The 15412-nt window shown below is 51.9% G+C and overlaps 1 protein-coding gene across 1 annotated transcript; it reads left to right on the plus strand.

Moving 5' to 3' along the window:
• Positions 1–6363: 6363 nt before the first annotated feature.
• PIGT (phosphatidylinositol glycan anchor biosynthesis class T) lies at positions 6364–15387 on the plus strand. Its single transcript, XM_037044152.1, has 12 exons — positions 6364–6588; positions 7126–7303; positions 9288–9415; positions 9747–9847; positions 9991–10077; positions 10604–10691; positions 10801–10898; positions 10988–11153; positions 11760–11960; positions 13669–13834; positions 13937–14020; positions 14716–15387. The coding sequence occupies exons 1-12, from the start codon at positions 6402–6404 to the stop codon at positions 14966–14968; spliced, it is 1737 nt and encodes a 578-aa protein (XP_036900047.1). The 5' UTR covers positions 6364–6401; the 3' UTR covers positions 14969–15387.
• Positions 15388–15412: the final 25 nt, after the last annotated feature.

Here is a 15412-nt window from a genome sequence, read left to right on the forward strand (position 1 = left end):
AGCCACTGTATTTGTTTAGCTCTGTAACCAAGACGATATGCCTCTTTCATTCACTCCATTTATTCCAGACATATTGACCGGACACCGGGCTGGGCATTTGGAATACAGTTTTGGGTGAGAGCGGCTGCATTCTGCCTTCATGGAGCTGACAGCCCCAGAGGAGGAGACGGACTCAGGGCTCACAGTGTCATAAGTAGCCTGACAAGGAGCTACTCTGGTACCAGAAAACGGGGGCGTCTTAACCTCGCTGGTACGGTTGTCGACGAGCTGGTTTTTGTGCCGAAATCCAAAGGGTGAGTAGGAGTGAGCTAGGTGGGGGCTGTGTTCCCAGCAGAAAGAGCAGCTCAGGAGCCTTACCTGCAGAGAAATGACTGTGCGGGACTGGAGAACGTTCAGCTTGGCTGAGCTGTCAGATTTAAGGAGACAAAAGGAGAGTGAGATTGACGATGGTCGAGTCGCAAAACGCGTAGAAGCCTGCATCGTTTCAGTTTGTCTGCTGGTAAAATATCAGTAAAATATCAATATGTCCCCATCTAAAAAAAACCCAGAGCACAGGGCTGCACGGCTGCTCCGTAGTGGGCACCAGGGTCCTGGCTGGCTCTTTTCGCTCAGCCACCCCAGGCCTGTGGCTCTAATTCTCATCAATTCTTCATGTCTAAGGTGGCTGTCGAAGCCCCCGCCATCCCGTCCTTGAAACTGGCAGAAAGCAGGGGAAGAAATTGGGGATGGGCAGAGCACACCCCGCTGTCTATTCCCACGTGAGGAAGTATTTTTGGAAGGTCTAGCCAGTACCATTCCACCTTCATCTCATTGGCCAGCATTTACTAATTACTAATACTGTTAGATGTTTTACTAACTAACAGACACTTGAGAGACATAAAGACATGGCATTATAAAAAAGGAAATTCTGGCCTTCGGAAAGACAACCCTTTCAAGTTGCTGAATTACCAACGCATCCGACTTCTGTTCTGCCTTTTAAACCTCTCAGGAGCACGCTGCCTCCTGGGAAGGAAGGCTGGGGTAGTCCTTTAGTAGGTACATTGCCCTCTTGATCAAGTCAGGGTTGTGCTGCTACAGAATAAGAGCACAGCAGTCTTTGGATAGGTAACTAGCATTTTACATGTTAGAGGTCACGTTAGTGAATTTGAACTCCGTTGGGAGTAATGAAAGATAATACGTGGTTGAATTTGCTTGTTAAAAAGATCATTCTGGCTGCAATGTAGAGAATATATCAGAGGAGAGTGAAGTCAGATGTGGCGATGCTCAGCTTAACTGGGTGGTGTAACAAGTGACATTCACATTAGATGTTGGGGCTAGACACATGTATGCTACTGAGCATGGCTTTGGGAATGTAGTAGTGACAAAAAAAAAAACAACAACCCAAAACGAGCCCTGCTCTTCCAGAGTTTAGTCTCATGGAGGCTGAATGTAGGATTGCAACTCTGGTGCTAGAAAGGAGTCAACAGCTTACTCAGAGGGGTCACGAGGTGTTTCCCTTGGGGAAGTGGCATTTGAGCTGAGATCAGAGGATGAGTAGGAGTCAGCCAGGAGGAGAATGGCCAGAAGGGCTCCCCGTGGCTAGGGGGCCAAAGCGGAGGTCTGGAAACAAGCGGGTGATTGCAGCCACCTTGCCGAGAGGTGATGGCCTAGGGAGGGGCAAGGGCGGACTGTGGAAAAGTGGACGGGATGAAGAGAGATGTAGGAGGCAAATTCGGAAAGATTTGATAGGGGCTGTGAGAGAGGAAGGGGTCACGGGTGCACCTTTGTTCCTGCTGTGTACAGCAGGGTGGTTTGGGGGTTGCTTCACCCAGGTGGGGAGTTTAGGAGAGAACCAGGTGTGGGAAGAGGGTCACGAGTTTGGTTTTGGACATGAGTTTGAGATGCTTTTGAGACAGGCAAGGGGTCACGTTGAGGCAGCTGGACCCACGAGTGTGGGATGTAGATGAGAGCGTTGGTGGTCAAGTGTGTAGGAGGCGAGTGAAGCCACGGGTGTGAGTGCGTGGAGTGAAAGAGGGCTTGCGGCACCCAGCCTGAAGAGGAACGTGAAGTCATTTCTCACGTCACACAAACCAGACCATCCGCCCTCCCTTTGTACATCAGACACCACCCACGGATCAGCGACCTGCAGCCTAGACCCCGGAGCTCTTTGTGCCCCCAGGCTGAGTGACGGGGCTGTGGTCTTCCCATAGTCCCATCCTGCCTTCACCCCTGCGGGAGGCCATTGTAAGTGACAGTTCTTAAGTGCTTTTCCTAGCGCTGGGGAGGAACTTGTGGGAGTTTTGTGTTCCTTTTGTCTAAAAGCCTCTGTGTCCAAGCTGAGATCATCCCCTAAGCTGGGTGAGGGCCCAGTCTGGTGTTAAATTGTATAGTTTTTTCTGGGTTGCTCATGACTTTGCCGCGCACATGGTCTTTGTCCATTGTCCTCGGTGCCTTCTCCCTCCCTCTGGAGCAGCAAGGCTCAGCCTCCTGTCTGATGGTGGCTCAGCCTTCTCCCGGGCTGTGGCCCGGAGCTCTGCAGTTTGGCTGTGCGAGGGTTCTCAGCTTTGGGATCACCCCACTACCTTCCATGGTGAAGCTACACTAGCTTGATTGCTGTCAGCTTGTCAACAAACCTCTTAGTACCCCAGGCGCGTGACGCTAGGGTCTGCAGGGTTTGTGGCAGGGAGCCTGCCTGGGGAGAGGGATCTATCTACAGCTCTCCAGAGAGGCAGAATTGTTTGTGAGCCCATGGGGAGCCTTGAATTCAGCTGCTATAAATCCCAGCCCTGCCTGGAAGAGTCTAGGGTCAGCTGAGACACCAGGAGCACTTCCTGGTTGGACAATGACCTCCTCTTCTGCCAAACCACAGGGGCTTGGCTGGCCTTCAGAGCCCGCATCTCCAGCTGTCTGTTTCTTGAGGCGACAGAGTGCCCTTGGAGATGGGAGGATGATTTGGAGCGAATCCCAAGGCAAGCAGCCCAGCTTTTTAGTCTCCAAGCCGCAGCGTGGCTTCTTCTGTCTGTTGCACAGACTTACCTTAGACTCTGGAAAGAGGGGAAGAAGACAAACTCGTTCTGTAGGCTCCTGTGTGGGGAGGACAGAGGAGGGCCCACCCTGTAGCAGTCCCTAGGAGTGCACAGGACTCGACACCGCGAGCGGCCTGGCGGCGTGGGGCAGCAGGGAGCAGTGCTGTGATGTCGTCTTGTATGTCCCTTTGTTCAACGTTACGGAGCGCCTGTTGCGCCATATGCCTGCCTCCTTGCTTGGGCAGCAGAAATGCTAAGGTGACCAAGCACTCTTCCAGGAGCAGACACGGCCAAGGATAATGGAAGGACAATGTGGGCCACAGCAGGAGAAGTCTTCCCTGGAGGCCACTGGGTCTTGAATGATGGGGACAGGCAATTCCAAAAGGAAAGAAAGCGTAGAATAACAAAATCGTGATCAGAGTGATGGCAGCTACTTTTTTTAAAAAAAATTAAGGTTGATAGTGTGACCTCTGGTCCTGGCTTCATCACTCACTGTGATCTTAAATAATTATCTCAGTTTCTGCCTCAGTTTTCTGATCTCTGGAATGAGATGAGATGAGTACCTACCTCAAAGAGGTGTTAAAGAGTAAATGCTATCAAGCACTTACTACATTCCAGATCCTAGGCGTTCATGTAATCCTCGCAACAACCCTGAAAATAGGTTTACCCACTTTACAGACGAGGGAGAGTGACATGCTGCTCATGCTCCTGTGGATCGATGGCTGGTGTGGGGATTCGAACCCATGTCTGTCTGACGTCTAAACTCACAGCCTTCCTTCTATTCCATGTCTAGTGTGACAGGAATAGATGTAAGTAGGGTGATATCATAATGATTTAAAGACACCTTTTGACACTTGCTCTCTGGTCGGTTGGGGTATATCTTGGCAGACCTGCTTGACCCCAAATTTGGTTCTTCATAGAGATATGGTTGTGGGTTTTACCAAGAGACTGTATGTAAAATTCTTCATGAATGCGTTCCCATAGGGCAGCTGAAAAACCTAAAGCAGAAATTGAACACTGGAACCCCTACAACCCAATAATAAAAAGGCAAACAAGCCGGTAAAAAAAGGAGAGGGTGCAAAAAGATTTTAACAGAATTTTCATGAAAGAAAATATATGAATGGCAGGTAAGCACCTGGATAGATGCTCAACAGCATTAGGTACCAGGGAAATGCACATTAAAACCGTGATGGAAACCACTACACACATTCCAACATGGCTAAAATGAAAAAAAATTAAGACGTTGAACAGGAGCTCATACATTGTTGATACAAGTGAAAACATACATTTTGGAGAAAGGCCTGACAATTTCTTATAAACACACAGCCTTGGGGTGGTGAACACACAATATAGTGTGCAGATAATGATTTGTGGTTTCGTACACCTGAGACCTGTGTGATTTTGTTAACCAGTGTCACCCCAATAAATCCAATAAAAAGGGAAAAAACTATGTTAAATTCAAAAAGAGAAAAAAAATAATACAAGTGACTAGATTTGAATTCCCAATAAGAGCAAAGCTATTCTTCCTACTGAGTTCTAGTAGAAATTGTCATATTTTGAATAAACATTGTATAATATTTGTGACTTAGAATCGGATTTAAAATCTTATCTTTTGATGCAACAAGCAGTCAAGTTTTTTCTGATACTCAGGACAAGCAAAGGAAGTTGGTACCAAGATTTCTGGGCCAGAGAATATCCACCCAACACGCTCCACCTAGAAACATCGTGAAAACAGAATGACTCCCAGACCCTCCCATTTCCCTTGGTTACAGCGGTCAGGACCTGTTGGCTTAAATCCTGTGAACTATTGAAGCTACACCCCCAAGCAGAAAAAAATAAACCCAGTGATCCTGTTTTATTTGAATTGTAATAAAAAGGTAGCAGAGAGTCCCGAAATTTCTGCAACAAGGTTCATCTTAGCTGAATGCACGCTAGTCTCTCACTGGGGGAGAGTCTTGGTAAAGAGGCGGGGACCTGGCTTTACTCCACCTGCACCACCAGCCAGCTGTGGGTGGGTTGTGGCCGAGCATTTCACTTCGCCTTACCTTTAATTTCTCTAGCCGAATAATATCATCTTTAATGTCTTTTTTAGTCCTAAAATATTATGACTTGATGCTTGTAACTGTGGATTGGGCAGTTGGAATAGGTCTGTTGCCCAAGAACAAACTGGCAAGAAAAAAAAATTAAACACACACCTAACGTACTCTTTACTACTAAATGTCCACCTTCTTACCCAAGGTGTCTGAAAAGTAAATTGTACAGCAGTCTAGTTCATAATAACTAAAAACTTGAAAGAGCTCAGGCTTCTCTCAACAGGGTAATAGGTAAACTACGACATATTCATATAATGCAATACTACACAGCAATAAAAGAATGGCCAATACACACAAGAACATGGATGATTTTCAAAGACATCCTTGCCATGAAAGAAGCTTCTCACACACACACACACACACACACACACACACATACTGTATGATGATTTTATTTATATGAAGCTCTAGAACGATTACCTCATTCTATGAAGGAGAGTCAGAGCAGTGGTTGCTTCTGGAAGGTGAGGAGGGGCAGGAATTGATTGGCAAGGGGGCATTAGCCACCTTCTGGGGGCTTTAGGAATGTTCTGTCTTCTTAGGAGTTTGTGTACACAGGTGTGTGCACTTGCCAGACTCAGTGAATGTGCACCTCCGAGTTGTAAACCTCATTGTATTATATGTAAATTTAACACCAAAAGAAAAATGTGGACAAATATTGAACTCTAGAACATACTATGAACGCTGAAATATTTAGGGGGAAGTGTGCTTCTGTCCGCAGTTTACTTCGAAATGTATTAAAACATACAATGAATTGAGGGATTTATAGACCGATATGTAATGAGTCTAGGAAAATGTTAACGGTGAAGTCTACGTGATGGGGAAGCAGGTGCTCATTCCTCCAATTTTGCTGTATGTTTGAAATTTTTCATAAGAAAGGAGACAGTTATTTGAGGGCTTTGCGGGAAAGCTCTGCCACCAGAGGAGCTGGCTAGTCTTAGGACCCAGCAAAGGGAGACACTAGAAGCTGAAGGAAAGCAGGAGCTAAGCCCTGTTACCTCGCAAATCACTTTTTCAGTGTTTTCTCAACTATCACATAGGGACAATAGCAGTGCCGGCACTCGGTATTATTAAGCATTTTCTCGTGGGTGGGAATATCTCAACGGTGGAGATCCTTCATCCTTCTTGCCCTCCACGCAACGCCTTAAACTCTGTAGCCTTAAAGAGGCTAGCGGGGCCGTTGCTCCGGTAACCGCACCCCGATTTCCGGGACGATACCGGAAGTCACTCTTTATTCGCTCTTCCTACTGGAGGCCGGCCTCGTGGGGCGGGCACTGTTGGGGGAGCGGAAGGAGTCGCAGGAATGGCGGCGGCCCAGCCGCTCGCTGTGGTGGTACTGCTGCTGCTCTGGCCGGGCAGCTGGGGCCATGTAGAGGCCCCACGCGACAGCCTGCGGGAGGAGCTCGTCATCACCCCGCTGCCTTCTGGAGATGTAGCAGCCACATTCCAGTTCCGCACGCGCTGGGATTCGGAGCTGCAGCGGGAAGAAGGTGAGAGAAAGAGACCGGAGATTGATATCTGTGGCACCTGCTGGAAGTGGGTGGAGGCAAGTTTGGGGGGCGGGGCCTAGTCCCTGGGTGGAGTCCTGGCCCGTGGGCGTGAACCGGACAAAGTGGGTCCCTGAGGGAAGGATGGGTTATTGGGGAACCCCATTATATTGTTGGTGACATTAAGGCTCGGATAGGGGCAGCGACTCCTAGTCCAGTTCTTTCCGCAGCTCCAGGCTGCCACTCTACACCTTTAATTAGAGCTCTCTGTCCGGGACACTGACGATGATGTCGTTGATGGTTACCATTTATGCTGGGTGCTACGCACAGTGCTAAGTTCTGTGACAGATTGCTAGGAAGAAATTAGAGGGGTAGAGCTGCAAGAGCAGTTGTTCAAAAATCACATCTCTGGTAAGTGAATGACAGTCTGGTCTGGAATTCAGATCCCTCTGATCCCGGAGTCTGGGGTCTGCTGTTTCTTTGGGGTGGCTGAGAAGACTCCTTCCAAGGGTCGTCCCTCACCTGCTTCCCCTTCTCTAGTTTCTCATTATAGGCTCTTCCCCAAAGCCCTGGGGCAGTTGATCTCCAAGTATTCTCTCCGGGAGCTGCACCTGTCACTCACACAAGGCTTTTGGAGAACTCGATACTGGGGGCCACCCTTCCTGCAGGCCCCCTCCGGTGCAGAGCTCTGGGTCTGGTTCCAGGACACCGTCGCTGAGTGAGTGCCCACCTTGAGACCTATTGCAGGCCATGAAGGGAATGTGGCAGGGAAGGTGTTGTCGTCTTGCCACTGCCCTTGGGGGCAGCAGTTGCTGTGGGCAGTAATTCCATGGCAGTAAAGCAGCCTTGGAAGTAAGCAATAATGTGACTACTGGGTGGCATGCTTTACTTTGCTGAATATACTTCCTTCCCCTACTACTCCCAGACCTGAGGCAACACACACAACATCTCTGCAGAGGCGGATAACACATCATTGAAGCTTACTTGGATTTAAGGCCAAACAAAACATGGGTGTGCTAGAATTGGCCTATAAGATGCCAGACTTCCATATTAAAGGAATTGCTTTTGTTTGGGAGGGATGAGGCTAGGTACTGCTGTTGGACCCCAGTTTCTTCTTAAATCCACTCATACGATAGTACAAGTATGATTTTTTTAAAAACATAGGGCAATAGTCCCGGGTGCTGTGGCTCAGTGGATTGAGTGCCAGCCTGTGAACCAAAGGGTTGCCGGTTCAATTCCCAGTCAGGGCACATGCCTGAGTTATGGGCCAGGTCCCCAGTAGGGGGGTGCAGGAGAGGCAACCACACATTATTGTTTCTCTCCCTCTCTTTCTATCTCCCCTGCTCTCTAGAAGTAAATACATAAAATCTTTTTTTAAATTTTAGGACAATAATAGGGAGTGGTGGGGACTGTGGCAGGCTAGAGAGCTTGAGAGGACAGCTGCCAGTCATCCCCTATGGACTATTGCCATGGGAATAAAGGTCCACTGTTATAAGATACTCTCATTTTTAAAGAGATATCAGGGTGGGTGGGCTGGGATGGGTTTAAAAGACAGAAAACTGTACCTGAACAACAACTAAAATAAAATTAAAAAAATAAAGAGATATCAGATATCTGGATTGCAGTGTGAAAGTTGGCAAATTTAAATACCAGCAAGGAATTTTAAAATGTAAGACACGCTGTGTGAGTCACTGTCGTGCCCGCCAGACGAACCTGGTTCTGGTTTGGGCAGAGTGTCAGACCACAAGCGTGCAATCTTCATTTGAGGCTTAAGACTCGGAGCAATTGAAAAGCTCTGAACAGAGGATTATCAAAACACCCCAGGACAGCACTTAGGTGATATCAAGTGGGGAGCCAGCAGTGACCCCACCAACTGGCCAAGGCTCCACCTGGACACTGGCCCCTTGCCTTCTTCCCCATCTGCTCTGCCGCCGTCACGGTGTCCCCTCAGCTTACAGTTGCCTGTACTACAGAGCTGATGCTTAGAGTTCTAGTTTTATGCTCTCTGTGGTTAATACAGAGATCAAATTCTGTTTTGATATTTCTCTAAGAAAAAAAAACTCCTAATTTAATTTGGTGGGTTTTTTCTTTATCCTAGAATGCTAATTTTCTCTTGTTTGTTGAGTCTGTTTAGATGTAAGACTCCCGCTCTGAAGCTAGAACCAGGCTCACCTTCCTGCCCAGGGTGTTCACAGGGGAGTGTGTTCTTTTGCCCAACTGAGCGGATCAGTGACTGTTGTCACGTGTGGGGCACCTTATGTGGTGTTGTGAGACACACAATGGTGACTCAGACTGGCCCTCTGTCCTCTGGTTCTGTCAGCCTGGTTGAGGAGAAACGACGCTTAGGACGAGGTGCTGCCACCACCTGGCCATGTCTCAGGAAGGACTTAGGGAGAGGCTCAGGTGGTCAGACCCCCAGCAGTGCAGGTGGAGGCTGTGGCTGAGGAGGGCAGAAAGGGCTTCCCGGAGGAGGGAGCCTCCTGAAGGTGAGCAGACTGTAGGGCATTCCCAAGCAGAGGGAGGGACCACGGAAGCAAAGACCTGTGTGGCTGCAGGGCGTGAGGAGGAAGGGGCTGAGCGGGGGCCGTGGTGGTGTTCCAGCTCCATCAGGTGGCCAGTCTGATGCTGTGGCAGCCAGTACAGGCTTTGAGAAGGGAGCAGAGACAGCCCAGGACAGTGAGCGGGTTTGTGTCTCCCTCTAGTGTGGACAAATCTTGGAAGGAGCTCAGCAACGTCCTCTCAGGGATCTTCTGCGCCTCTCTCAACTTCATCGACTCCACCAACACAGTCACACCTACTGCCTCCTTCAAACCCCTGGGGCTGGCCAATGGTGAGAAGCCCCAGCAGCCCTTTCCTTCTTCCTGTTACCTCTTGCCCAAACCTTTGCCTCCTTTCCCCTCAGCTTCCTCTTTCCGCAGTCGGGCCAGATCATAATCCCCTGGGCGTGTGGGCCCCAGGAGAACGCTCCCTGAGACCGGGCTGTCTCTGCACTGCCTTCTCCCAAGGGGAGGAGCAGGTCCCACTCCCAGCCGTGCTGTGCTGTGAGCGTGGTGGCACTAGATGGGTATATGGGGAGAAGGAGGGGCCACCCTGTAACTAGCGTGTGGGTCCTGAGGAGTGCGGCCCAAGGCCCAGCCCAGACAGGCCTCTGTCTCCCTCAGGCACTGATCACTACTTCCTGCGCTATGCTGTGCTGCCCAGGGAAGTTGTCTGCACTGAGAACCTCACCCCGTGGAAGAAGCTCTTGCCCTGCAGTTCCAAGGTGAGGCCAGAGCGGTCTGAAGAGTGGATGGAGTTGGCAGACGCCCTTTCACTGCCAGGCAGCCAGGCGTATTTACAGATAACCTCTGCTGAGTGCCCAGGTGCCCTGGGCACTGACATTTTATTTCTTCCTGCCTCCTCCAGGCAGGCCTCTCCATGCTGCTGAAGGCTGATCGCTTGTTCCACACTAGCTACCACTCCCAGGCAGTGCATATCCGCCCTGTATGCAGAGTGAGTCCTCGGGAAAGGGGGCGGGTGCCATCCAGAGGCTCTGAGAGAAAGTGCAGGTGAAGCACGTGGCCCAGTGTCTGGGGGAGGGCTGAGCCCATAGCAAGTGGTGGGTAGCTCGATGACTTCTCAGGGCATTGGCCACACACCAAGGAAACCGAGTGGTTGCCTGGCAAGGATTCAGTAAATCTTTGTCGTGGAGGGTAGCTATTCAAAATAGTTATGTGATGCACCCACTAGCATAGTTACTCACCAGCTGGCGTGACCTTGAGTGAATCCTTTTGTTTCCCTGAGCCTGGTTTCCCCATCTGTCAGATGAAATAGTAGTACTTCTGTGGCCGCCAGCGACGGTTCACCCGACGGATGCACTTGAAGCTGCTCGCACAGGGTCAAGTGCTCAGCAGTGAGCAGTAGCAAACAGACACGTGGGAAGACCCACCATAGACAAGGGACTGAGTCACCGTGGGAGTCCCTGAGGCTCTGGCTGCAACGATAGGTCCTCATTGCCACTGTCTGGTCCTTGCGGTAGAATGCTCGCTGTACCAGCATCTCCTGGGAGCTGAGGCAGACCCTTTCCGTCGTGTTTGACGCCTTCGTCACGGGGCAAGGGAAGAAAGGTGAGCCCCTGTGGCAACTCATCGCTGCCCGCCTGTCGCCAGCCCCACCCCATGTGTGTGGACCAGGCCCAGTCCCAGCCCCTGCTTAACCCTGCCGTCTGCCCCCCAGACTGGTCCCTCTTCCGGATGTTCTCCCGAACCCTCACAGAGCCCTGCCCCCTGGCTTCAGAGAGCCGAGTCTACGTGGACGTCACCAGCTACAACCAGGTACCACGGTCTCCAGCCACATATATCACCCCCTGCCAAGGCCAGCCTGCCCGTCTGCTTACCTCTCAGCCCTGCCCTTGTGTCCCCAGGACAATGAGACTTTGGAGGTGAGCCCACCCCCTCTCACCACGTACCAGGACGTCATCCTGGGCACCCAGAAGACCTATGCTGTCTACAACTTGCTGGACAAGGCCGTGATCAACAGCTCCCGCAACCTCAACCTCCAGCTCAAGTGGAAGAGACCCCCGGACAGTGGTGCGTGAGGGTGGGCCACTGCAGGCTGAGATGGGGTCCCCTGGGGAGGACTCACAGCCCTGCCACGAGATCACAGCCTGGTGTTGAGGCCCAGCTCTCTACAGTTAGCCCCCAGCTTCTAGCCCCATTTTTTTAAAGCTCTCTGACTGTGGGCAGGCTCCTGACCTCAGCAGATGAGGTCATTAATTTAAAATACGGAGTTTGTTTATGTATTCATGTAATCTGCAAATCTTTGCTGAAGACAGACAATACCCTGCATCTGAGAATCATAATGTCTGCTGGTTGAGGCAGACATCAGACGATTTTGATTACAGTCGTGTTCAGTGTTACCAAGGGGAAGTGCAAAATATCATGAGAGCACCTGGTTTGTGTTACAAGGGCACAGAGCTCAGCATATATCAATATTTAGGAAATAACAGTAATTCTGTTGTTGGTATTAGCTGGGGAATAGGGGGATGATTCCAGAATTCGAGTTTCCCGGTTCTGACGGAAAGTTCTCCCCCGCCCCCTCCCTGGCTGTGAGACTCTGAATGTGGCCTGGGCAGAGTGGGTGGGGAGAGACCCTCTCCCTTGGGCACTGTTAACTGCTGGCTTTGGTCTGCGCAGAGGCCCCGCCAGTGCCCTTCCTGCACGCCCAGCGCTACGTGAGCGGCTACGGGCTGCAGAACGGGGAGCTGAGCACGCTGCTCCACAACACCCACCCGTACCGGGCCTTCCCTGTGCTGCTCCTGGACACCGTGCCCTGGTTCCTGCGGCTGTATGTGCACACCCTCACCATCACCTCCAAGGGCAAGGAGAACAAACCAAGTGAGAGCTGAGTCCCCCCACTCCTGCTCACCCGCCCTCTCTCCAGAGTCCCCGAACCCCCACTTCTCAGGGTAGTTCCTGAAGCCCATAACCAAGAAGACTACACAGGCAGAATAGTTGGACAAGTGGAAAGGGCAGCCTCACCAGTGCCCACTCTGGGGCAATTGATAAAGCAGAAATAATGAAGACACACAGTACTGGTGATTCTTCATAAGGCCTGAGGGGGGCAGCAGTTCCCTTTCCCACCATCCCCCTCCCAGCAGTCCTTCCTGATGAGTCACGGGGCCCTTTCCAGTACAGGGAGGGTTGGCCGGAACAGCAGAGGCCTGGGGACACGGAAGATTACGGACCTGGAGATGGCTCTGCTGCCTCAGGAGGGAAGAAGCGTCGTTTTTAAATTTTATATTTATTTTCTCCCATTTTTCTGTAGCGGAGTTACTCTTTCCTGATCGCTTTCCCTTCGGTGCCAGGCGCAGCACTGAAGAAGGCACTTGTCTTTCTCGGGGGTGGAGAGAGACTAAGGCTGCAGAGGGGACTTCTCAGGAAGAGGCCAGGCCCACTGTCTCCTTGAGCCGCTCTGTCCTGCCCCGTATTTTCAAGGCCATGGTTAATAGTCTTGCTTGTCTTCAGCACCACGGCTTGCACCACCTTCAGGATCTGCTTCAGACCTTCTGCCCACGTGTTTATGGGGCTTGTTTTCACCTTTCGCTCTGGAAAATTTCAGACACGCACCCAGTGGACCAGCGGAATCCACTCCCCTGGCCCCGTGGGCAGCTTTAGCAGCCAGCAGCTTCCTCTCTCTTTGGTTTCATCTCCCCTCTCCTCCTTTTTTGTTCGATTGTTTTTCTCCTGAAGTGTCTTAAAACAAGTCCTAGACATCACATCAGTTCACCTTTAAATACGGTGCTTCAGTATATTTCTCTAACAGACGAAGGACTTAAAAAAACACCGTGGCCTGTCCTTCTCATACCTGTTTTCCCCGATGGTCTTAAAAGTAGCTATTTGTAATTCCTTTGCTTGAATTGGGACGCAAACAGAGTCCTCCCATTGCATTTGCTCGATATGCTCTTCAGTTTCTCTCTTTTTAATTAATAGAGCCCTTTTTAAAAGAACAGTTTTAGGGTTACAGAGAAATGGAGCAGAAGGCACAGTCCTTCCTATCCACGCCCTCTGCCCCGCCCTCAGCTTCCCCTGCTGTTAACATCTCCCACCAGGGCGGTCCTCCCAAGTCTCTTTAAATCTGCAGCGTTTCCCTCCTTTTTTTTTTTTAATTGTATTTGTTGGGCAAAGTGGGTCACTTGTTGTATGGAATGTTCTTCATTCTGGGTTCGACCGCGTGTCGGTGTTCAGCGTGCTCCTCCGTTGCCTGCATTTGGGGTATTAGTTGTGAGTGTGAGAGACGGGACTAGACTCACGTCCTGTTTTCGGCAGGGAAACCTCCCGGGTGGTTGTGTGAACTTCCTGATGTCCGCTGCCCAGTTTTCGTGATGTGAATACACAGTTGTCTGCCCAGACGGCTGCCCTGGAAACATAATGTTCCTTTTCTGAGACCCTCCTCCCTTTCCTGAGCCTGCCTGGGGCTCCTCTGACCCAGAGCCCACCTCCAGGCACCAGATCCAGGCCTCAAGGCCTCCGCAGGGCAGGCAGGAGGTGCAGGTTCTGCCCCCAGGAAAGAGGTGTGCTGACTCGGGAGCCTCGTCGTCTGCAGGTTACATCCACTACCAGCCTGCCCAGGACCGGCTGCAGCCCCACCTCCTGGAGATGCTGATTCAGCTGCCGGCCAACTCGGTCACCAAGGTCTCCATCCAGTTTGAGCGGGCGCTGCTCAAGTGGACCGAGTACACCCCGGACCCCAACCACGGCTTCTATGTCAGGTAGGCTGCCCCCACCCTCCCGACCTGCTGTCTCTGTCCCAGCCCTGAGCAGGGGGCCAGTGAGAAACACAGCTGACAGAATGCCTGCCTGCGTCTCTGCAGCCCGTCTGTCATCAGTGCCCTCGTGCCCAGCCTGGTGGCAGCCAAACCTGTGGACTGGGAAGAGAGTCCCCTCTTCAACAGCCTGTGAGTGTGACCTCCGCTGCCTGGTTCGGGGTGCACCAGCACAGATGCTCTGGTTCCTGCAGGGTGGGCTGGGGCTTGGTGTGGCCGCGCCCGGGCCCCATGGAGATTGATTTAACTCAGTCCTAGTGAAGGTCCCGGTGGTCGGTGATGTTCATACAGACTTTATAAAATGGCTGTAAGGGGCGCCTGGAAGAATAAGTAGGGGAGAAGAGCAGTGTTCAAGGCCCGCATTGACCCACCGATGATGATTTTGCTGGGCACATACCAAATGCCAGGAACTCCGGAGGAGGCTGGCCGCCCGGCGGTGAACAGACAGACATGCCCCCCTGCCTGCCGAACACTGCCAGTCCAGAGGGGAGCTTCCGTGCTAGGGAGCGGTGGGGCCGAGGCCGTGCTGGGAGTACTCTGGTGGGCGACCCAGGACAGCTTCTCTGAGCAGACGGCCTTTAGGTTGAGACCAGGAGGCTAAGGAAGAGGCAGCCACGCACAGGCAGGGCCCCTTTCCTCGCCCTCAGTACGAGGCAGCTCTCTGTCAGGGTCCTGTGTTGAGCTTTCATCTGAGATGTCTTCTGTCGGAAAGGTTTGGAAAGCCTTACTGCCAGGCATTGGCCCGGTGCGACCCCAGGGGTGCGGGTGGGCGCGGGTGAAAGGGGAGGAGCAGGGGTCCCGCCTCATCACTCCTTCCTGACCGCCAGGTTCCCAGTCTCCGATAGTTCTAGCTACTTCGTGCGGCTCTACACAGAGCCGCTGCTGGTGAACCTGCCCACGCCGGACTTCAGCATGCCCTACAACGTCATCTGCCTCACGTGCACCGTGGTGGCCGTGTGCTACGGCTCCTTCTACAACCTCCTCACCCGCACCTTCCACATCGAGGAGCCCAAGAAGGGCGGCCTGGCCAGGAGGCTGGCTAACCTTATTCGGTGTGTGCGTGGCGTCCCCCCACTCTGAGACTCAACCTCTGCTCAGCAAGGCTGCCGTTTCTGTCTGGGGAGAGGTGCTGGTGACCCCAAGAACTTTGTCTGCCACTTGCTGTCCCTGGAGTTGGCTTGTGAACCGAACTGCCCCTGGGCCAGGCCAGGGCCTAGAGCCGCACTGTGCAGTGCAGTGGCCACGAGCTGGATGTGGCGTGTGAGTTTCAGTTCATTTAAATTAAGGACTCATTTCCTCAGCTGTATTAGCCACGCTTCCAGTGCTCGGGCACCGGAAGTGAAGTGACTGCTCCGTGGGACAGTGACACGAACGTCTCCGTCGCCACAGAGTCCGACTGAGCAGCGCTGTCCAGGCAGCAGGCCGCGCGGGAGAGCTCTGTCACTGTGTGGCAAGCGGGTTTGCTGGTCGTGGAATAAAATGGGGCTGTTGTGTTGGTTCTTTGCCTCCCTCTCCTTGAAGCCT

This window comes from Sturnira hondurensis, unplaced genomic scaffold, assembly GCF_014824575.4.
Source record: "Sturnira hondurensis isolate 20B ecotype Veracruz unplaced genomic scaffold, ASM1482457v3 Scaffold0004136, whole genome shotgun sequence".
Lineage (NCBI taxonomy): Eukaryota > Metazoa > Chordata > Mammalia > Chiroptera > Phyllostomidae > Sturnira > Sturnira hondurensis.

Bases quoted from the DNA above. Each gene is read 5' to 3' on its own strand.
- PIGT (XM_037044152.1), top strand. From the start codon at position 6,402: ATGGCGGCGGCCCAGCCGCTCGCTGTGGTGGTACTGCTGCTGCTCTGG. The intron at 10,078-10,603 runs GTGAGTCCTCGG...TCCTTGCGGTAG, and splicing joins ATATCCGCCCTGTATGCAGA to AATGCTCGCTGTACCAGCAT. The intron at 10,692-10,800 runs GTGAGCCCCTGT...TCTGCCCCCCAG, and splicing joins CACGGGGCAAGGGAAGAAAG to ACTGGTCCCTCTTCCGGATG.